This window comes from Acomys russatus, chromosome 32 (assembly GCF_903995435.1).
Source record: "Acomys russatus chromosome 32, mAcoRus1.1, whole genome shotgun sequence".
NCBI classification, from domain to species: domain Eukaryota; kingdom Metazoa; phylum Chordata; class Mammalia; order Rodentia; family Muridae; genus Acomys; species Acomys russatus.
In genome coordinates this window covers 22,532,154-22,555,136 of record NC_067168.1, presented here as the reverse complement: position 1 = coordinate 22,555,136, position 22,983 = coordinate 22,532,154, and the positions used below count along the sequence as shown (strand labels likewise).

General features: G+C 40.6%; 1 protein-coding gene and 1 non-coding gene across 5 annotated transcripts in view; both read left to right on the top strand.

Moving 5' to 3' along the window:
- Positions 1-781: 781 nt before the first annotated feature.
- The window catches only part of Trpc1 (transient receptor potential cation channel subfamily C member 1), a 45,956-nt gene continuing 23,754 nt past the window's right edge, over positions 782-22,983 (top strand). Inside the window, exons 1-4 of one of the 4 annotated variants that reach the window (XM_051140170.1) lie at positions 782-1,203; positions 7,579-7,733; positions 14,236-14,337; positions 19,248-19,450. In XM_051140170.1, the coding sequence (XP_050996127.1) occupies positions 984-1,203; positions 7,579-7,733; positions 14,236-14,337; positions 19,248-19,450 (680 nt within the window). In that variant the 5' untranslated portion in view covers positions 782-983. The remainder of the gene's footprint in view (positions 1,204-7,578; positions 7,734-14,235; positions 14,338-19,247; positions 19,451-22,983) is intronic. The other 3 variants (XM_051140171.1, XM_051140172.1, XM_051140173.1) reach the window with 3 other exon arrangements.
- Positions 16,077-16,267, top strand: LOC127184518 (U2 spliceosomal RNA). The gene has a single exon (XR_007830156.1). It is a non-coding gene; the product is annotated as a U2 spliceosomal RNA (small nuclear RNA).

The following is a 22,983-nucleotide window of genomic DNA, read 5'->3' as shown; positions in this document are numbered from 1 at the left end:
CTTGTGTGGAGAGTAAGTTCTAAACTGTGCTTACGGAACGGTTAAATAAAGGTCACCTTTAAATTACATGCGAAAACATATATAGTGACTTTAGGAATATCAGGACTGTTAGACTAAATCACACACACACAATGTTTTTAAACGGATTTTAGGAACGAAGGAAACGTAAACGCAAACTCCCAAGTCTGGTTGCTCGTCCAGGCTCTAGGGCAATTCCATAAGGGATTTCAAGTACACGTTAATTCCTCAGAAGCTCCGTGGCACACTGCAGTGTATTTACTTTCTGTGCGGCAGCAGCAGCTACAGGCTCCGGGTAAAATTACCTCAAATCCGCAACTTGGGTTAAAAACTGAGGCTAAGCAGTTCCCATGCCCTCAGGTGCACCAAGATGCAGCAGACAAGCCAGGGCTCTGAGGGACCAAAGAGGCATCGGGCCTGGAGCCCCGCCCACTAGCCCCGCCCCACAGGCCCCGCCCTCCGCTCCGCCGCAAGCCCCGCCCCAGTGTCGTCGCCTCCTCGGGGCTGAGGATGACGTGAGGAGTGAGCCGCGAAGCTCTGTCTCCTGCTGGTGCAGCTGGACCAGCGGTTCCCTCAGCCCCGGAGCCAGACGTGCTGCGAAGCGCCCCGCCGAGCTCCTGGGCCGGCAGCCCCGTCACTCCTTCCCAAGCCGGGCCGCCCTTTGAGCGGCCCCTGCGGCTCCTGGCACGGCCCCGCGCTCGGCTGCCGCCCTGGCGCGCTCCACTCTGTCGTCCCCGGACGGGCGCGGACCAGCTCGACCGGGGCGCCGGCGGCTGGGCAGAGGGCGCTGGCCCCGGGGACGCGCGGGCGCGGCCACCAACCTGGGGCTGTCGGTGGAGGGCGAGTGCTGGTTCCGGGGCGAGGCGACGCCCTTCGGGGCCAACGGGCCGCACGCAGATGTGGCCGTGGGAACGACACACCCGTTCTCCGGCTCTGGGGCGGGGCTGGGGTCGGGGTCGGCGCCCATGGGGGCTCCACCTCCGTCTCCTGGCCTGCCCCCGTCGTGGGCCGCGATGATGGCGGCCCTGTACCCGACCACGGACCTCTCGGGCGTCTCCTCCTCCTCCCTGCCTTCCTCCCCATCCTCCTCGTCGCCCAACGAAGTGATGGCGCTGAAGGATGTGCGGGAGGTGAAGGAGGAGAACACCCTGAATGAGAAGCTTTTCTTGCTGGCGTGCGACAAGGGTGAGAGGCCCCCTTTCTCCATCTCCTGACACCCTGGCACCCACGCCGTGGGTCCTGCCCCTGCCTCAACTTACTCCTGGCACTCCTGCTTTTTCTTGCGTGCAGCGACTATTCCCACACTGTGCAGCCCGCAGGACTTCTGCCTAATTGAGCATGAGCAGCTGGCAGGTAGGGCGGGGGCTGGAGGACTCGCGTAGGTGGGATGACTAGGTGGGAGCCCTGATCCCAAAGTTGCTCCACAGTCTGCCATGGATAAACTCCAGTTTGGAGTCCTTCCTTTGGGAGCCAGACCTTTTGGGCCTTCTAATCCGGAAATCCTACGAGTTTCTCTTATGATTTCTCCTATTTGTGGAGTGTCATCTGGTATGTTTGGGCTTTTTGTTTGTTTGTTTCTTTTTAAGTTTTTGCTTCTGTTTAACGTCAGCCGCCAATGCCTTAGCCTGTTACAATTGAGTGGAGTTAGTCATTCCATTTATCCTAAGCAGAAATAACACGAAATAAGAACAAGACAGAAAAATCCTGCCCTAGTTGCGAAAACTTTTCTCAAACTTATTGAACCCCTTTGAGTGTTTTGTTTTGTTTTGTTTTTAATTTGGGAGAAAAGTGTATTGCTTCATAGAGTTTTGGTGAGAGGCAAAGATAGTGAAAAGTAAGTATAGGCAAAATATGTGGATTATACGATTTTTTTTTAAATCTAGAAATTGATCACTTTGTGTCCACATGAAACGATAAGCATTGTTGTAATAAAGGAATGGGAACTTGATTGCTCCTCTATCAAATATAATATTAAAAAATTCTCATTCCTCAGTTAAGCCGTTTGTTATTCAAAGACTGTGTTCATTTGGGAAAACTTTGTTAGAAGCATGCAGACTTCTGAAACCCAGTTCCAGAGGCCAGCTCACACTACGGGAAAACTAAGTTTTTGGTTTTGCTTATATGTATATGCTTATATCAACAACAGACTCCCTAACCTTTTAAAGCCTTCGAAATAGGCTTTCTTTTTTTTTTACACAACTACACTTCATCTTAGCCAGGCCAAAAAGCAATCTCTCCATGACATTTACCATGGAGAAGGGCTGGGGAGGGCCGCATTTCAGCTGTTCCCTGGGTTCATTTGAGTTTGTGTTCTGTCACCTTTGTGGTAGGTTTGCTACATTTATAAGGCAGGATGCTTTAAGCGTCTGTAGCAGCTTTGTGTACCTTAGCGCTCTGGATGCTTTCCAAATGTGCAACATTGCCTGGAGACTGTATGCCACTGTTGTATTAACACCTTACTTAATATATTTAGTGGTACTTTCTGTTTTCGTTACTTTGGAACGATTTGAAGGGCGTGAGGTTAGAGGAGAGTGGCTTGAGTAAAATACGAAGTCCTGAGTATTGCTGATAGGCAGCACCTAATAATTTGCATAAAGGAGTAGTGATGAGAGTATAATTAGTAGGAAGGATACTGGGGTTACTCTAGGCCTCATTCTGCACAGCTCAGGAAGTGTCCTAGTAACAGTGCTTATGCGCTCTGGGGCTGGAGAGATGGCTCAGAGGTTAAGGGTACTGACTGCTCTTCCAAAGGTCACGAGTTCAATTCCCAGCAACCGCATATTGGCTCACAACCATCTATAACGAGATCTGTATACATAATAAATAAATAAATATTTTTTAAAAAAAGAAGGAAACTTTGTAAATCAAAGTTTTAGAGTGTACTAGCTGAGACTTGTAGTCATGGAGGATGACTCAGGCTTGCTTTAATGAAGGATGACTGAGCCGCTAGCTGCCTTCCTGGCATATGTAGTGTTCTCACGGTGTCTTTCTCTTTATTATTTTTAGTTTACCATGCTATCAAAATATACACATGAAGTTCTTGATTGTGTTAAGGCATTCGACCAAAAGCTGTACTAATGAGTCACCGACTACATCCATCTTCTTCAGGAATTTTTCTGTAGTAAAGATGTTTTCTTATGCAGTTGCGAGGGTATAAAAATGTGTAGTTGTGTATATAATAGATCCCTTTGAGCAAATGTTCAATTTAATATAAGTGGCCTATGAGAGATTTGGAAGATAGGATTCCCAATATGGAGTCCTCTTCTCCTGGGCACTTAAAAATGAATTATCCAAGGGAAGCCTCAGGACATTGTGTATTACAAGGCTGAAGGATGTTTAAAGACTATTTCTGAGTGTACAAGCACTGTTGTAGCCTGAGTTTCTCTTGTCCCTAGTGCTGTAAACTTCCAACTGATTCCATCAAATTTAACGATGCTGGGAAACCTAAGACTAGATGTAATAGTTTAATACAGGTAATGAGAAATTAAAATCTTACTTAGAAGCAATAATAGGTGGTAACATTGAAAAGCCAACACAAATGATTAGGACTCGAAGATTCTAGCACTGTATCAATTATTTATGAGTTCTAGTAGGATTTCTTTGGGTTCCAAAACTTTCTTTTCTCTCTCTTAATCTATTTTAATATTAATTGAGAATGTTTTAAGTGAATATTATAATTCCATGTCCAAAGATTTTTGTAGAAAATTTGGCTTGGAAAGATTTGTAATTTTTTTTTTTTTTGACACAGAAGCACCCCACACTTCACCAATAGCTTCAAGTTCAGTTTGGTTAATATACAGTTTGAAAAATTGTCAGGTTTTTTTTGTGGGAGTTGCGGGGTGACTTTTTGAGACAGAATCTTAATCTGTAGTCCATCTTGGCCTGGAATTGACTATGTAAGTAGCCTAGGCTGACCTCAAACTTCCAACAATCCTTCTGCCTCCTGGGTGCTGGCCTTATAGGCATAAACCACCACATTAATGCTCTTGTGTCAGTGATGGTGACATTTATCACCCCACGTTAGAAAGTCAAATGAGAAGCCAGTGCGGAGATAATCATCTTTCCTAATGATGCGGTAACACCTCTCCACTGAGCATCTCTCACGGATTTGCCAGCGTTGGACAGAGGACATTTACTGCTGAGCATCCATGGGTTGTCTTGGTATTTTACTATTACATTTGCTGGCCCAGTTTCCTGTGGACTTTAGACCCCAGTAAAAAGTGGGGATGCTTTGAGTTTTACAGAGTGGATGAAGAAGCAGGGCTAGACCATGAGTGATTAACTGACCCATGAGCCAAATACAACTGCTTTTGCCAAGCCTCTGAGATAAGACTGGCTTTTACATTTTATATTCTAAATACTTAAACATATCTCTAACTGAAAGAATAATATTTTATAACATGAAAATTCTATGAAATTCGAAGTTTTATTGGAACACAGCTTCACTCACTTCCATGTGGTCTGTGTCTGCTTTGATGCAAAAGGGTCTGAGTAATTGTGACTGAGATATCATGTCCCACAAAGCCTGGTATATTTTAGTATCTGGCCCTTTTCAGTATAATTTTGTTAACTCCCTGTATAAAGCATTGTTTGAATAATAACACAGACAAGAGCCCAGTGTGAACTGAATCCGAGTTCATTCTGTACAGAGGCAGCTAGTTGTGTAAAGGGCTGGAGAGGAGTGTAAGTGGGGTCAGGGAAGTGAAAAGTTATAAAACAGCAGGAACATTTTTACAAAAAGTGGGTGGTTGACTTATGAGATAGCAGTGTGGATTTGTTATCTGGCACTAAGGGAGGTTAGGTGGCTGTCCTTTCACAAGGACCAGGAAATGGGCCCCTTCTTCAGTGCTGAAATGAACCAAGAGTGACGCTCTGGTGCCCATGACTTTCCTTGACCACACATTTTGCAGAGGATCATGCTAGTAATGCGACCTAGAGCTGTTAGAAAGTATGTTAATACTTTGTTCAAGTCTTCATGGGCTAAGGTTGAAGGTTCGCGGGAAGTGGGAAAGGAGCACCTGCTTGCTTACGATTTGGTCACAGAGAAAATTTTTTCAGTTGGCATATCAGTTAAGAGGCTGTTTCAGTGTCTGGAAAGATGGTAATTGTTTTGGTGAGGGTTCGCTGTGTGACAGGGGCAGGGAAGTGAGTATGGGAGATACGTTAGAGACTGGACTGAGATGACGTACTCAGTCCAGATGCGCATTGGTGCACCTTGTGAACAAAGACACCCAAGGGCTAGGGAGGTGGCTTGGCAGATGAAGTGCTTGTTGTACAAGCCTGAAGACCTGAGTTCACATCTCCAGCCTTCATGTGAAAAGCAGAGCGTGTTGCTATAAGTCTATAGCCCTCAGCAAGCCATCCCTGGTGCTTGGTAGCAGCCAGTCTAGCCTGTCTGTGAGCTCTGAGTGCAGGGAGAGATCCTGCCTGGCAGAGGCGGTGAGGGGGCCAGTGGGGCAAGTAAAGGAAGGCACCCAACCTGGACCTCTAGCCTCCACATTAGCACACCCACACCGACAGGAACACATACACACACACACACACACACACACACACACACACACACACACACACACTTCTCACAGACACACAAATAAAAATAAATTTTAAAACAACTATAGCATCAAAAAAGCAAGCTAATTATATTGCCTTTCCAAAGACAAGAGATGTGACTTGCAAGCAACTTCACGATGAAAGGCAAACATCATCTGGCACCACAGGCGTTTTGAATTGCAATTGACAGCTGTTCTCATCCTTATGATATGTCACTTTAAATGACTTACAAATATAAACTATAGCAATGAAGCAACATTTAAGAAACGATGAGTGAAAATATTGTAGAAGTAATGAAACTCAATGATCTTTTATCTAGAAAGCCTATTGAGTTCCAAGAAGGTGAATTAAGATGAATAGCCCTCACCTGGATGCCGCAGGACAGCTTTATGGGTGTCATTTGCCTATCCCAGGGCTTGAGTCGTAGTCGTCTGAAATAGTTTTAAATGTTATTACTATTGTTTTTTAGCAATAGTGATGTCATTTTACTGGATTATTTGGCCACTCTTGGTACAGCTCAAGACTAAGATATCACTTCATCAGTGGACTCTAAGTGTTAATTAGTTTTATGGTGAAATTATCTCATGACTATTTTTGTATTCTTGAGAGACCTAAGGAGCTGTGTTGTCAGGAACACTGTAATTCAGCTTCTTTTAAAATGTGCAGGGACTGTAAGCAGACATTAAAAATAATAGCAAATTTGAGATTTTCACAAATAAAATCCATTATCTTATTTGCAAAGTTGTTTTTCTTACTCATTTGTTCTAATTTAATGTTTTCTCTCTCGGTACCATGAAATTATTTCTTTTCTTATTCCAGTTCCCACTCTGATTATCCTTTCTCTGTTTCTTGCTCATAGATATCTAAAGAATAACTATATGTAAAACAGCTTATTCCTTTGTGTTTAAAAAGTGAAATGAAGCAATATCCCTTTCTCTAATGAACATCTCTTTGGATTTTTTTGTTTGTTTGTTTATTTCAAGACAGGGTTTCTCTGTGTACCCTTGGCTGTCCTGGACTCACTTTGTAGACCAGGCTGGCCTCAAATTCACAGCGTTCCACCTGCCTCTGCCTCCCAAGAGCTGGGATTACAGGCGTGCGCCACCACACCCTGTTGCCTCTTTGGATTCTTATTTGTCCATTTCCTGCACAGTCCCATTATCAGGCAAATATAATTGGCCTTTGGTGACAGTAATTCCCATTTTTTCTCACGTAGAATGATAGTTTTGTGGTGGCTTTCAGTTAGACAGAAGACAGCCCGCCTGCTCCTGATAGATCAGTCATTCTAGCCCCAACTTGGCATGTTGGGAGCTGCATGTTCTCTGTTTATTAATACTCTCACCTCATCTTCCTTAACAAGGTGGTGTGTGAATATGTGCATGTGGCAGGGAGAGGGGGCCGGGGGAGGGGGGAGGGGCAGAGACACAGACAGACAGACAGACAGACAGACAGACAGACAGACAGACAGAGGGAAGAGTAAGAACTTGTAGGTACCCTTATACATATTGTTAAGTTCATATTACTTTTTAAATGGACACTTTCCCCGTCTAACGTCCTCTACCCTGATCTCCAGTTTAACCAATATGATGCAGGAGTAAATGTGTGTGTGTCCAGGATCTAAAACTAATTTAAGTTTTGTTTGATTTTTCTATAATAGCTGCTAATCTGTATTTTGGGATATTTCTTAAATAGTTTTGCATATCTTCAATAAGTTTTTCTCCTTGTAACATCATATTAAGAATTTTAAACTAGAAGTTTTTATCACCTGCTACACATTTATCTTTTTCTACTTCTGTTTTATATTTACTGTTTATATGTATATTATTTTATCAAGATAAACTTTTTCCAGGAAATGTTCACATTTTTCTGTGCACATGTCCACATGCAAAGCAAAAATGAGTTTAGGTATTTTTAAATCTTTTAATTTAGCATGATAAAAAAATTTCTTTATAGTCATTCTTGTTTAATGTCCTAAATATTAAATTATGTTTGTATGTTGTTATTTAGGTGACTATTATATGGTTAAAAAGATTTTGGAGGAAAACAGTTCAGGTGACTTGAACATAAATTGCGTAGATGTGCTTGGGAGAAATGCTGTTACCATAACTATTGAAAACGAAAGCTTGGATATACTGCAGCTGCTTTTGGACTACGGTTGTCAGGTACAAGGCTAGATGATTTCATCCAGTCGCTTCTAAGAAATGTTAGCTATGCTGTGCCTTCATCTTTCCTCCTAGGTTACTTTCTTTTTCTTTGCTTTGTTTTCTCTCTCTTCCTTTGTCTTTCACCTTCTATCTGGTTTTAAGCCACTAAAGATTTTTACAAAACAAAGCCAAATAAGCTATTTAAAAATGTAACATTTGAAGTGTATTTGTAATTTTCCTCTTGTTTCCCTTCCCTCTCCTCCATCAGATGGAAGTGAACCATCATGAATTACTAGAGATGACACTATTTTTATCACTGATGGGATTACTATTTGTATTGTATGCCTAAAAATAGTGCAAGTGCTCTAGAAGTGCCAGAGGACAGGTTTTTCTGTGACCTGTAATATTTATAGGCACATGAATAAAATGTTCCTTACAAAACAACTTACAGTTCAATTTGGTTTTCTCCTAAGTTTTATTATGTTTTCCCTTTTGTCTGAAATTTAGTGTTTGCTTTCATCTAAAGAGGAATGATTTGTGTTAAGACTGGAAAGGCTAGAGCTTTCCATTTGTCTTCATATCAGTTAAGGCAGAAAAGCAGGCATGCGCGTACATCCTGAAGGTATAATGCAGTAACAGCGTCATTTCCTTTCCCTTTGTGGTGCACTCATGATAAACATAGCTTAGGAACTCTGGCTCTTCTGATGTACTGCAATGAAGATTAGTTTTTGGAGTTACACCAGAAACTTTACAGCATACTTTTTTGTATGATAGGTGGTTTGAGATACATCCCTATTATCCATACTATACTGTACTGTCATGACTGATATATATGTGTACACACACACACACACACACACACACACACACACACACACACACAGAGAGAGTATAGAAAAGGAGATTGGGTACCAAGACACTTAGCTGTCTAGAATACAACAAGAAACTAAATGTAAGGGCTTCTGCGCTGCCGCAGTAATTTTGATGACATTTCCAGGTTGAATTTAGTTGTAGAGCACTTCTTCTTTAAAGTCTATTTTTTTTTTCATTTTAGATTTTACTTTAACTTATTAGTTTTCTGATCTGAAGAGAATCAAAAAGGACAATGAAAGGGACATTAGAACTGTAGCTGAGCAAAGTGAAGGGTGGGGCCACACACTATTTCATTAGAAGCTGTTACTATTGCATGTCTGCCTGGTGGCTATGCGTTATAACAATGGTTTAGCATTATATTCACTAGATAACACCTTAGATGAAAGCACATATCTATGTGTGTGTGTGTGTGTACATACGTTTGTATGTATGTATATATGCATGTATGTATTTATGTATGTATGCCTTATAAAAGCAGAAAGCTTCCATCAAAATTATTTAAATTTTAAAGTTAAACACTTAAAGGCATAAGCTTCAGTTACCTAGAAAATAAGGTTATAAAGAAATTAAGTCCTTGATGATTTTGGATAAGAAATTCTACAGTATAATACTTGTGTGTTTACATACATGGTGTTGTATACTTAATAATTCTCCAGTGCACCTGGTTCTCTCACATTCTTGATCACACTTGAATATCATAGTCAGACAATCCAGATGCTGTATTTTATAGATTAGAAAACTGAGGCTCACAGACTTTAATGGTTTGCCCAGATATAAAACCAGTAAAGGCAAAGCTAAAGTTTGAATTTAACTTTTTTATTACAAATCCCATCCTCTTTTCAGTTCTCCGTATTCTGTCTAAGTTACCTGTGTCTCCTTCTGTCAGTCAACAAATGTGCAAGACTTTTGGTGGGTGTGATTGTGAAAATAAGTAAGGAAAATGTGGCTTCTTCACCAGTGGATCTTAAAATGAATTAGACAGCTAACGCACATATGGATTACAAAGGAATTTAAACATAAGGCTGTTTTACAAGTGCTGAGTGGTAACAATGCCTGATGCTTGTATATTGTTTGCAGTTACAAAATGGTCCTTTTTAAAAAAAATCTTGGGTTATATCCATGGTTCTCAAACAAATGGCTTTACCTGCACCAGGGGATATTTGGCAGGCAGTATTTTTAGTTTCGCAGTTGTAGGCAGATTATCTAGTGGATAGACACTGTAGATATTACCGTACATTCTATAATACATAGGAAAGAACTACAACACCCAAAGGACACCTAACCCAAAATGTCAATAGAGCTGCTTTTGAGAAGCCCTAATTATACTTAAATGTTTTGTAATTCAACATAAATGTCATATATATGTATATGTGTATATGTATAAATACACATACATGCACGCGTGCTCGCGTGCACACACACACACACACACGACCACTGTGGGTTGGAGCTATCAAGAAAACTAGGTTTTTGCTGCCTAGCATAGGTGAGGCCCTGCATCTCATTCCTAGCACTGAAGGACTTGGAAGAGGCATTGTTTTTAATGTATTGAAGTTGAAGACGTGGTTTGGTGGCTAAAAGCACTTGCTGCGCCTGCAGAAGACCTCTGTTCTGTTCTCGGTCCCTACATCAAGTAGTTCCTAACTGCAGCTCTAGGGGGCTGTGGTGCCTTTGCGCCTGCACAGGCACCTGCATTCACTGCACGTGTTGCTCACTATCCAGGGAATTAAAAACATATTTGTTTTGTGTGATTGGGGGTTTTGTGTTTTTAAGGCAGAGTTTGTAGTTTTGAATTTTTGTTGGTTGGTTTGTTTGTTTTTGAGATAGTGTTTCTCTATGTAGCCCTGGTTGTCCTGGAACTCGCTCTATAGACCAAAGGGGCCTGGAACTCACAGAGATCTGCCTCCTGAGTGCTGGAGGCCTGCACCACCACTACCTGGCCTTAAAAAAAATTTTTTTTTTAAGTTTTAAGAAAGATTTCACTGGAAGATTGTTTGTTGAGCTTGGCCTTGAAATATTAACATGGGTCTGGAGAGATGGTTCAGTGGTAAGGAGCACACAGGACCTTGGCTCAATTCCTCACACCCACATGGTGACTCATTCTAGTTCCAGGAGATCCGACACCCCTTCCTGGCTTTTGAGGGCAAGGCAGACATGTGGTACACAGACATACATGTGGAAAAACATCCACACATGTAAAATAAAATTGAAAAAAATCAAAAGAGAAATATTGACATTGCTAACTTTGTGCTATGTCAGTGGGCTTGCCTTTCTGATCTTCAGAAAGAAAGTAACTTGTCCAGACGTCCTCTATAAATGGTGGACTTGGAGTTTGGGTTCTGGTTCTAGAGCCCACGTTCTGCTGTTCCCCAAGTCTCCTCACGAACTTAGAGGTAGCTAAGGAACAGGGGATTCAGGGAGGGATGTATGCAGACTCGAGACAGGGAAGTTACAGCTTTTAGGATAAAATACTGGGTTTGTAATACAGTGGGAATTCTCAGGAAAAACAACTCAAACAGAACTGGTGGGAAAGGCCTTGAACGGGAGGGCGAGAGTTTGTGTTTCGTTGTGAGGTGTCATTCAGAGCATTTGTGGCGTCCTAGATAGATGAACATGATAGTCAAGGTTAGGGAGACCAGGAAGACGGGAGGAAGCGCTGTTTGGAGTAGTTCTAGTGTGAATACTGAGGTCTAAGCTGGAAGGTTGGCTGTATCGGCTGTAAGAGTGATACAGTCACGAAGGGGAATTGAGGGTCCAAGGGTTTCATCAGTCTTAAATATGGGTATCTCGGGGACAGGAGAGAAAACTAGCAAGCCTAGCACAGAAGCTAGGCTTGGTGTAGAGGAGTCCATGCCAGGCGGTGGCTTTCTTATCTGGGGCTGTCTGATAAGTCCCAGGCTCCCTAGGCACCATAAGCAGGAAGATGGCCCTGCATATCTTGAAAATGACTGGAATCACAGAGCAAAGAGCATCACAGATTCACTCTTAAGGAGCATTTGTTTTTAAAAAAGGGCACTGGGAGGAAAATGTTGCATTTTAAAAAATCAAATCAAGTATTGACAATTTCAGGTCAGTTAGAATGGTGGTGTGAAAGCCAAAAGGGAATTTTTAATTTTTTCTTAGAAATAAAGACACAGTGAGGAGAGAGAAAAAGTCACTGGATTTTCAAAGTACGGTACTGGTAGATTTAGAAACATGGTGTATATTAATTTGAGAATATTAACAGTGAAATAAAGCAGAAAATATTTAGTGACAAAGGAAGGATAAGATCAAGCTAAGTTAACAAAGAGAAAAATTTAAAGTTGTGAGATATGGGACTAATATTCATGTAGATGAAGGACAAAGTTCTTATAGAATATTCCAGAGCATTATTGTATACTGTAAGGGAGAGATTAGAATGGAAATAAGTAGCTTCTCATGCTGAGTGAAGAAGAATGCAGAGGAGTTGCTGGACAAGTTCTGAGGCAAGAAGGAAGGTAGCAGCTTCAAATACATAGTAAGTGTGTGTATTGAATATGTTTTAGTGGAAATGCTTAGATTACTGAGAAATTGGGAAAAATGATATTTTTGTATGTTTTCAAATATTTAAGAATATTTTAAGCTGGGTGTGGTGTCTCACATGTGTAATCTTAACACTTTGGAGGGCAAGGCAAAAGGATTACAAGTTTGAGGCCAGCCTGGTTTTAAGACTTTTTTAAAAATTAAAATATTTTCCTTCAGAACTGCCATCTATTTATTTATTAGTAACATACTCTTTGTATAAAATGAGCCAATGGCCACTCTTTAATTACATGATTTTTAATAGAAATACTTTTTATAGCTGAAGCTTATCCTTTTAAGCATTGAATGTTAGCCTGTATCTTTATCTTTTACTGAGTAGTATGTCTGCATATAATTTAACTTAACCATCATTAATTGGAGTTCTTGAGAATGTCATCATCTTACTTTGCTTCATGAGGTCCAAAATTATTAACAATTTGTCCCGGCATTAAAGTCCACAGGCTGCTGTGTTGCCATAGTGACTTTGCTATGCTGGTATTTTATTCTTTCCATGGTCAACTTTTAGTTTAGTTTTGGTTTTTTCTTTTTCCTGTTTTTGCTGGTTTTATTCTAGCTGTCTTTTATTCAGTAAAGATCTGAGGAATGCTTGGGAAAGCCACTTCACTTAAAGTCTTGCTTAGGCCTGTCTCTTCCGGCAACTAATGCCTGCGTGTTCCTCTGTGACTTGGGTTGTGTTGTTTTGTTTCCTTTTTTTTTTTTTTTTTTTAAGGTGTTGTTGTTGTTGTTTTAAGTTGTAAATAAATCCATGGCCATATTTCTGATTATTAAAGCTGCCTGGTATTTGAGAGCGCTGGCATTACTATATAGTTAGCTTTATCAGTTACAATTAAAACTAAATCAAATATCTAGTAATGGACACTAGGTTCTTGTTTTGAGAAGTTTGTTTGCTTCGACTGAAGAGAAGCATTATGAAGCTGAAAAAACAGAAGTGCTTGTGCTCTTTAGGCCATGTCTAATGAACTCTAAGATTTCCAAGGGATTAAGTTTCCCATCTGGCGAGGAAGCGTTTCCTACAGGAAAACATAGGTGATTCCTCAGAGTTTAATGAGAACGCCAGCCCTGTCTTTAGGTTGTCAAATAATATTTTTTAACATCCCACTAAAGCCTGCTATTTTCAGTCTTATTTTTGGCATTCAAATAAGGAGACTAAAGCTTTATTCTATGGTACTGACCTTCTATAGTTTCATTCCTGGGATGACTGACTTAAAAATGGTAAAGGTCCTATCAGTTAGAAGTGCACGGATTAAAAATAGTCATGGCATTTTCTTATATTAAATCATTATTCATTACTTCATTTTTCTTCTTCTATTATGTTTTTTTTTTTCTTTAAAACAAAACTCAAAGAAACCAAAAGAAACCAAAACTTGGTGCCATGGTCACCAGTAGCATGTGAGGTTCATTACAGAGCAGCACAGGCCACGTCCTGAGTCTGTCTGCGTATGCCTCTGGTGACAAGCACGTCTACACAGCAGGCTGGGAGCCCAGCTGTACACTGCTTCCTGCCTCTGCCAGGCAGGGTATCTGACAAGAGTGCTGGCACCAGCGTCAGGCTGTACCATCCCTATCAGCCAGCCGTGTACAGTTTGAAGATGAAAATAGAGGGTTTCCCTTTTTGTATATTTTCCCATTCTGCCCTCTTCTCAGAATTGCACTGATGACGCTACATCCAACACATTCCTTTAACTTGGTCCTGGTAGCTTCTCTCATAAATTTGAAACCTTAAGCTTTTTCTGGTCCACACGATTCAAGAGAAAATATCTTGAAGGTTTTTTGTTTTTGTTTTTGTTTTCTTTTAGCTTTAAACATTGCATGGATCAGCACTGTTCCATATGGAATCCCTTCTATGAAATAGTCATTATTTTACCAGGTTGTGTATTGAGAGCAGAAGAGACATGCTTATGTTGTGGTACACAGAAGTACTACTGACTTTGGCAAGCAAATGTACTATTTGTACAATATAAATTTTTAAAAATCCATTATTACTGTATATAATACAGTTTGAAGAATTTTAAAATAACCATGAATTAGTAAAAACAGTTTACATTTTTGTCTTCCATTTTCATTTTTAACTTTTATTTTTTTGAAGTCCGCAGATGCACTTTTGGTGGCAATCGACTCTGAAGTAGTGGGAGCTGTTGATATACTTCTTAATCACCGACCAAAACGAGCATCAAGACCAACCATAGTAGTCAGTACTCTTACATATCTACTAATTTGGATTTTTAAGCCAAAGTGGATCTCCTGCCCCATTGCCATCTTTTCCCCCCCTTCCCAGTTTATTTTGTTTTTAAAAATACTGATATTTTCACTTTGTAAAATATTACTTTGAAGTAAATAAAGACAATAATAATTAATCTTTTGTCAGTGTGACCAGTATTTTTAATTTGGGATATTCTTCAGGTGATATTGAAAATATAGATTAGTTTCTAGATAGATTTAAGAAATGCAAGTGATGAAACGATAAAAGTGGAGGAAAATGTGGATATGTATTTAGCTGACTGGTATAAAAGACTTGTTTTAGCTTAAGTGCAGTGGGTATGGATTATAGCGCAGTCTGATTGGTACAGAAGCTCTGTCTCCGTTTCAGATGCTGGACAGATGTAGAAAGCTGTGGATGCCTGAGAAACATGCTTCCACTAAGCATCTTAGATTAAAACAGGAGAGCTGGGGTGGTGGCGCACACCTTCACTGCCAGCAGTTGGGAGGCAGAGGCAGGAGGCTCACTGTGAGAGTTGAGGCCAGCCTGGTCTACACAGCAAGTTTCCAGGCCAGCTAGGCCTACACAGTGAGCCTCTGTCTCATGATGATAATGATGATGATGGAAGAAAAATGGATGGAAAGCTCCAGAATCTATTAGAAAAGAACATTTAGAAATTCTCAGAAAATAAAATAAAATTTGAAACCTTAATTGCTAACTAAGTATAAGACACTGGGCTGGCCATTGGTAGAGCACCCTTTAATCCCAGCACACAGGAAGCAGAGGCAGGTGGAGCTTGTGAGTTCAAGGCCAGCCTGGCCTACAGAGTGAGTTCCAGGGCGACCAGGGCTACACACAGAGAAACCCTTCCTGAAAAGCCACATACATACACACACACACACACACACACACACACACACACACACACACACACACACACCGACCAATCTTTTTTTAGTGTCTAGGGTTGCATACTACTGTAGGACAGGGTATTTTAAAAATTATTTTGGCAAAGTATATCATACACAAGGACATTTGTATTTTTTAATCCAGGGCTTTCTCCTCTAGAAATCTGAGAAGGAAATGGGCGACTCATTGGTTTACATTTTATGAGTAGCAGTGGGAAATACTGACATACCCTAAATGTCCTAAATGTAGCTCAGGTGTAGAGCACTTACTTAGCACGCCCTTGAAAAAGAAACATCTGAAAGACAAAATAGGAACGGTAAGTGAATGTGTTTATAAACTTTGGAATACAAGGCAGTAATTTAAATGACTTAAAATTTTCTGAGGCAAGTTTTAATGTATCCCAGACTTCCTGAACTCCCCATATAACCAAAGATGACCTTGAATTCCTAAGCCTCCTGCCCTACCATTCAAGGGCTGGGGTTTTAGGTGTGATCCACCACACCCAGCTAAAGATAATATTTTAAAATTACATTTTAGGAATGAAAAATATTAAATTAAATAAAATGAGAATAGTGATCCATACATACAATTAACTGGAGGTTGTATACATAAAAAAGAAGCTGGAGAGGTGGCTCAGTGGTTCAGAGACCTTGCTGTTATTGCAGAGGACCTGGGTTCAGTTCCCAGCATCCATATGGTGTCTCACAACCACGTTCAAGTCCAGTTCTAGGGGTCCCTCACCCTCATCTGGCCTCTATGGGTACTGCATGGACATGGTACCCAGACATCCATGCAGGTAAAACACGAATAAAATAAATCCTATCGCTTCTCGGCCTTTTGGCTAAGATCAACTGTCATATCTGTTTTTATCAGTTTAATATCTGATACGTCCTCTATCCAAGGACAATATGTTAAATGGATTTTTGGAAGTAGGAGTTGGAATAGGAGCTTGTTCCGTCCACTCCACGCATCGACCTGGTATTACAGTACCTCCAAGAACAGAGCACCTCCTCGGGGGACTCATAAAATAAATAAATCCTTTATAATTCCTTAAAATACACACAGAAAAGAGATATGGAAATGTAGCCAAATGTTACTTTATAGTAGTCATTTCTTACTGATTGACCTAATTAAGAATTTTTCTTTTATATTTTTGTTTTCTCAGTAGGTAGGCAGTCAATGATAAAAGAGATAATTTTGTACATTGAATTTAAGATTTTAAAAAACATTTATCATTGCCAATTGTATAGTAAAACAATCAGTTTAAATAACTGCTGGATTAGCCAGGTTTGGTGCACACGCCTATAATCCCAGCACTCAGGGAGGCAGAAGCAGAGTTTGAGGCCAGGTCTACAAAAAATGAGTCCAGGACAGCCAAGGCTACACAGAGAAATCCTGTCTTGGAAAAAAAAATCATAAATAAATAACTGCTGGATTACCAGCTGTGACTATATTCAGAATAAAAATATTTTAAAAGAAATAAACACCTTTTTATATTCACCTAGACTACCTAAGAAAAGCCTGTGTTTAGGGGCGGGTGTTGTAAATAGTGTAAAGGGTTTGTCTACCTAGTTCCAGGTTTCAGCCTTTACACACGTGCGTGCACACACGCACACACACACACACACACACACACACTTTAAAAACTAGCAACAACAAAGTATCACTTACCTAGAATACCCTTTAGATGGTGGCGAGAGACCAGTAAGGATGGAATAAAAATGGCTAAGAAGCAATACTTCCATTAAAGGACCAAAGATAATAGAATCCCATTCAATTTCTACCATTTATCCTGCAGTTACTATACTACTCTGTGTTTCTATGCCTGTTCCACCTTCTAGCCTTTGAACACATTTCCTTTCTTTGGACAAGGTGGAGTGCTATGTGCCATTAGAACAGTGCCAAGCGTTATTTCCTCACCATGCCATCAGCAGTTGAAGCCCTTGGCTGTCCCCACTAGTCAGTGAAGAGGACACTTTCTGTTCTGTCTCTGACAAGTAGAGATTGTTTAGTCTTTATTTGAATACTGACAACAGCTGTAAAACCTCCTTTTAACAGCTATATTGCTTCTAGGCAGACACAATAAAATATTTTAATATATTTTTCTTTTACTATTTCAGTGAATTAATTCTGTAGCTTTGGCTTGTCGAAGTGTCTCTTCACTATTAACCTGTAATAAATACAGGTTATTTATTTGAAACTATGTAGGTCACGCTATCTGCAATGAAATTATAAACTTTAATCTTAAACAAGACTAGTAGTGGTTTTCCAGCTGGGAGTGCCTCGTAGGAAATACATGGGTCACTTTAGAACTTTAAGTATGGGAGTAAATAAAATTTTCAACCAATGAGAGAAAAGCACCAATTTTAGGCTTTAATGTAGCTGTTATATAAATTCATGAATATGAAATCTCCAGTAAACAATGAGTGATAAGTACATCAACAAACTTCATAAAAGAATAAAAGCATATGAGAAAATATCAAAACTTACCAGTATTTAAAAGAAAGTAAATTAAAATTTCATTATTTTTCACTCATATTAAGAGTGACCATGCCCTTTACTGTGAGTGAAACTTCAGTATGAAATGGCTACATCTCTATATTATCGAGAATATTAACCATTGAAAAGATTTTGACATTATGTATCAAGAGCTTCACATTTTTTTTTCTGGCTTTTTAACCTACACTTCTACTTCTAGGGGAGGGTCTATGCTAATGAGATGGTCCAATATTTGTAAAAAGCTGTTTTCATAGCGATGTTTGCTGTAATGTTTACATTGCAGAATATCTTGAACACAGGTTCTGTGAGCTTCCTTAAATGGCATGCAAAATGCTGTGCATGGTTTTTGTCCCGTGAAGGTCCTGGGCTCTAGGGCAATGAGAGTATTCTGTTGATCTTTAAGTAATAAGAACTTTTATCAAGAACACTAGGGTTTATGTGAAATGTGACCTTCAAAGGGGGCGAAGTAAAGAAAGAACTAGAGGGAAATGCTGTCCTGTAAAACGTTATTCGAGGAGGAGGAATATGGGTATTTTTATTCTTCTCTCTGCTTTTCTGTATTTTTCACATATTTAAATGAGTGTACACTACTTTTACAGTGTAAATAAAATTACCAAAATGTGAACAGCTCTCAGGGAAACTTCTGCAAAAAAACTGAGGAGCATTGGAAAGAATACGAGTAGCCATAAAATAGCCAACCTTTTTATTTAACCCTGATTCTTACATTGCTAATTTTTTTTTCTCCATTACATGCCATCGTTGGCCTAATGTGTTTGGAGCTCAGGGTCCCGAGTCACCCAGACTGGATGCAGTCAGCTCCCGTGCTGACAGTATTTCAGGCACATTTCCTGCCCAGGGCCTCAGCGCCTCACGATCACTGCACTCAGCTGTGCAGTTCACTGTGGGCTTTACGTGGAGTAGCAGCCGACTGACAGTCCCAGCTCTCCTTAAGTATTAGCTGTGGCTGTGGTGCTCTTGCACGCTTGTGACGGGGTTGCAGGCTAGGCAGGGATGGACTGTAAACAATTAGCTTCTTCACTATCTGTAGGACAAGGCTGGCCACACAGGTGGGAATTTTAGTTTTTCTCAAGCATTTATACTGTGGCTGTTTTTAACATTTCTATTTTTCCATTTTATTCCTTTCCTAAAATTCTTGCTCTTTCTCCTTATCATTCGTGTTTCTATTAATTTTTTTTCTAAAAATTAATAACTTTTCTTAAAGTATTTCTCTAGATATCCTTGCTTCTTTATTAGTAAAATGAAACTGTAGTTTGAGGGATGTTGCCTATTGAAGAGTCTATCCATTATATAGGATTTGTTAATTAGAATTGAAATTTTAAAGCTTCAAAAAAATGAGTCCTAGTAAAATGTATTATTCTTAAAATAATTCTTAAGTTCCTTATATGAAATTATTTTTATCCCGTCCTTTGGATAAGTATGTTTTTGAATTCACAGATAATAACCTTTGGACATTTTCTATGAATATTTTTCAGAAACTTATGGAACGAATTCAGAATCCTGAGTATTCAACCACAATGGACGTGGCACCTGTCATTCTAGCTGCTCATCGGAACAACTATGAGATCCTTACGATGCTTTTAAAGCAGGATGTGTCTTTGCCTAAGCCCCATGCAGTTGGCTGTGAGTGCACGCTGTGTTCTGCAAAAAACAAAAAGGATAGCCTCAGGCATTCCAGGTTAGACAACCAGGGTTGTGATAAAGAAGTGTGGTGTGTACTCGTCAATGGTGCTTAATTTCCCCTCCCTCCCTCCCTCCCCCCTCCCCCTCTACTCCCCCCTCCCTCCCTCCCTCCCCCCTCCCCCTCTACTCCCCCCTCCCTCCTCCCCCTCCCTCCCTCCCCCTCCCTCCCTCCCTCCCCCTCCCTCCCCCCTTCCCTCCCCCCTTCCCTCCCCCTCCCTCCCTCCTTTCTTTCTTTCTTTCGTTCTTTCGTTCTTTTCAAGTCAGGGTTTCTCTGTGTAGCCTTGGCTGTCCTGGACTTACTTTGTAGACCAGGCTGGCCTCGAACCCACAGACATCTGCCTGCCTCTGCCTCCCTGAGTGTTTGGGTTTACAGGGGTGTCTCACCATGCCCAGCTTTTAGTGCAACTGTTAAGAAACGTGCTTGGGTGATTAGGAGAGCCAGACTTCTAGCTCCTTTGCTCATGAGGTGAATTCTGAAGTTTTCAGAAATGTTTATCAGGTGCTAAATCGGAAAACGTTATGAATGACGTCTGTCTCCTACTCCTTCTGGTAAGGCTTTTTAGAGGCCTAGTTTATTAGTCCAAGAGTACAAGAGTGGTTCCAAGTGGTCGCAAGAGTAGCAGGCACCACTTGGCACCTTATAAAGAAAACACAACTGCTACTGTAGCACCACCATCACCACCACCACCACCACCACCACCACCACCACCATCATGCTAAGGGTGACCACTGTTAGCTTTGTGAGGCAGTCTTGCTGTGTGCACACTGCCTAGTCTGGATCTCACCTTGTAGGCTTTAAAGCTGATCTTAAAGTTGTGATCAGTACTTGGACTGTAGTTGATGAGTGTGCAGAGACTATCAACGGCAGCATCCTCCTCCCAGATGTTTGCAGCCTGAGACAGCTGCCTACGGAAGGTTACTGAGAACAGCCGATCCCTGCCCTGTGCTGTACATATTAAATGTGCCGAGAGGCTCCTCAGGTAACAAAGCCCCACCTGATCCCAGCTTCACTGCCTATGCGCCTGTGTGGGTGCAGTTTGTCCTTTCTTCATTCCCTTCCCACACTTAGGGTTCCAGCACCCAAGCTTCACAGGTCATGTTGTACTTGACTGCCACTAAGTGGGTTCTGGGAATGGAACCCAGATCCTCTGCAGAGCAGTGAGTGCTCTTAACTTTGAGCCATCTTTCCAACCCACAAAACTTAATTTTTTACTAAATATTTGAACACTTCTTGCCTCTTATTTTCCTTCCTAGACCATATTTATCTTTATTTCATTACTATTTATCATCTCTTACCATTTCTCCATTGAAATGTTAAGATAAAGAAAGTATGGTGTACACCTTTAATCCCAGCTTTTGGGAGGCAGAGGCAGAGGCAGAGGCAGAGGCAGAGGCAGGTGGATCTCTGTGAGTTCAAGGCCAGCCTGGTCTACAAAGGGAGTCAAGGACAGCCAGGGGCTACACAGAGAAACCCTGTCTCAAAAAACAAAAAACAAAAACAAAAACAAACCAAACAACAACAATGAAAAGTACCTGCCTTCTATAGGTTGAACAAGAGCACCCATGTGTGGTTTCATTCCAAGTGTGGTTGTCAGCTGGTTGAGGAGTCAGCTTTTCAGCATAAGCCTTTTCTGTACTTTATATTTGGTTTTGATTCCTATTGTGGAGTGCTGAGATATGGCCAGTCTTAGACATGGTAGCATACCTCTCCAGCCTAATTTCCTAGAATGTTAAGGCAGGAGAATCATAAATTTGAGGCCAACAGAGGGTATTATGGTATGCCTAATCATATCCAAAGATGTTTTCATTGTAATGAGGCAAGTTTTTCCACAACCTCTTTGGTCATTTATTTCCTTGTCTATAAAATAGAACTGTTAAAAATGCAGTGCTGTTTTAGAAATATTTAGATAATAAATGTTAATTACCAAAAACTGTGATGTGCAGTTTTTATTCAATATATGACACTTTCACACTGTTGTAAAGTAGAAGTGCTTAAAAATAGTTATAAGTCGAACCGTAACACGCTGAGGACCATCAGTTTAGTGTTTGCTGTTCTTGATGGTTTCAGGCGTCAACATGGGTAATGTATTTTAAAGTGGGGCTTGTCTACCCATTCTCTTGACCCATGAGTTATTTTTAAATGTTCTGTGTTTTATATACATTTAAACAAAAGAATTCCCAGTTGTTTTTTTTTTCCTACTAGTAACTGCTACCTTAATTCTGAGGGATTGGGAAGCATAATTCATTCCTAGTAAAATATAAAGTAACAAAACAAGTTTTACCCTTTTAAAATGTAACACTCTGATCTTAGGATACTTATAAAGGTGTCATTGATCACTTTACCTTCAGAGAATTTAACCATTTCAAACTAAAACATCATGCTATTAGGAAACTCTCCCAGTCCACAGAAACAACAGAGACAATTTCTGTATCCTCCTCAGGACTGTTTTGCCAATTTTGTCTCAGTGGCATTGTTTAGCTGCTTGTGGGCTTAGTGCTTCCTTAGGTCTTTTCTTTTTTTAAGCTTACATGTTACCTACATGTGTGTAATTGTCTAGTCAGCTGGGAATTTATGGAAATGTTATTAATCCACTTGTGGTTTTCTCATTTCTAGAGCCTCTCTTGACATTTCTGCTTGGTCCTCTGCTGTCTCAGTCTTGAGATACTGGTTTTCCTTTGGTCATTTTGCCCAATCCACTGTTTGGTTCTTCTGGCCCAAAGTTACAGGTTTACTGGCTTGAACCTGATAAAATTACAGCTCTTTATTGAACAGGGAAGAGGAGGAGTTGAGGCAGATCGCAGCCATAGCCTCTTAAACTCACTGGGAGGGCCATAAAACTTGTCAGCAGGAAAAGGTTTGTGAATGTACAACAATTAATTCAAAATCAAACTGACTGGAGTGTTTCTGGCATCACTCCATTGTGCTGTGCAGCTATGTGCAGTCTAGCCTGTGCCATCTACCATGAGAGGTAGCTACACTGATGAAAGCACCAAGGCAAGCTGTCTGCACATATTTGGATGGTCACAGTGCAGGCAATTGCCTCTACAGGAACACTTAACACAGAGATAAAGCAGATATGGCTGTGTCTGCCCATTATCTGAGCTACTTGAAAGGTTGAGGCAGAAGGATTGTAAGCTGACCGCCAGTCTGGATAATGAAAAGTAAAAGACACAGACAATTATATTTGAATCACTTTTGACTAGAGAGTAATCAACGGGAAATGGGCTACAGAATATGAGCAGGCAGTTTACAGAAGCATAATTGTAAAGCATGAAGGGACAGCCGAGCTTCTGAAGCAGCAGAGTTTAGAACGGTCTGAAGCTCCGTTTTCTATGGATTTTTAAGACGACAGTACCAAATCCAGTGAATGTAATGGAGGGTGTGGAGAAATTCACTTTCCTTATTTTATTGTTTTCTATAATATCTGTTGTGGTTAATTTATCAGTATGGCCTAGTAATGTTTATTATCAGGCCTATAATTATTATTACAGCGATTTTTTCTTTTTGGTTTTTTGAGGCAGGGTTTC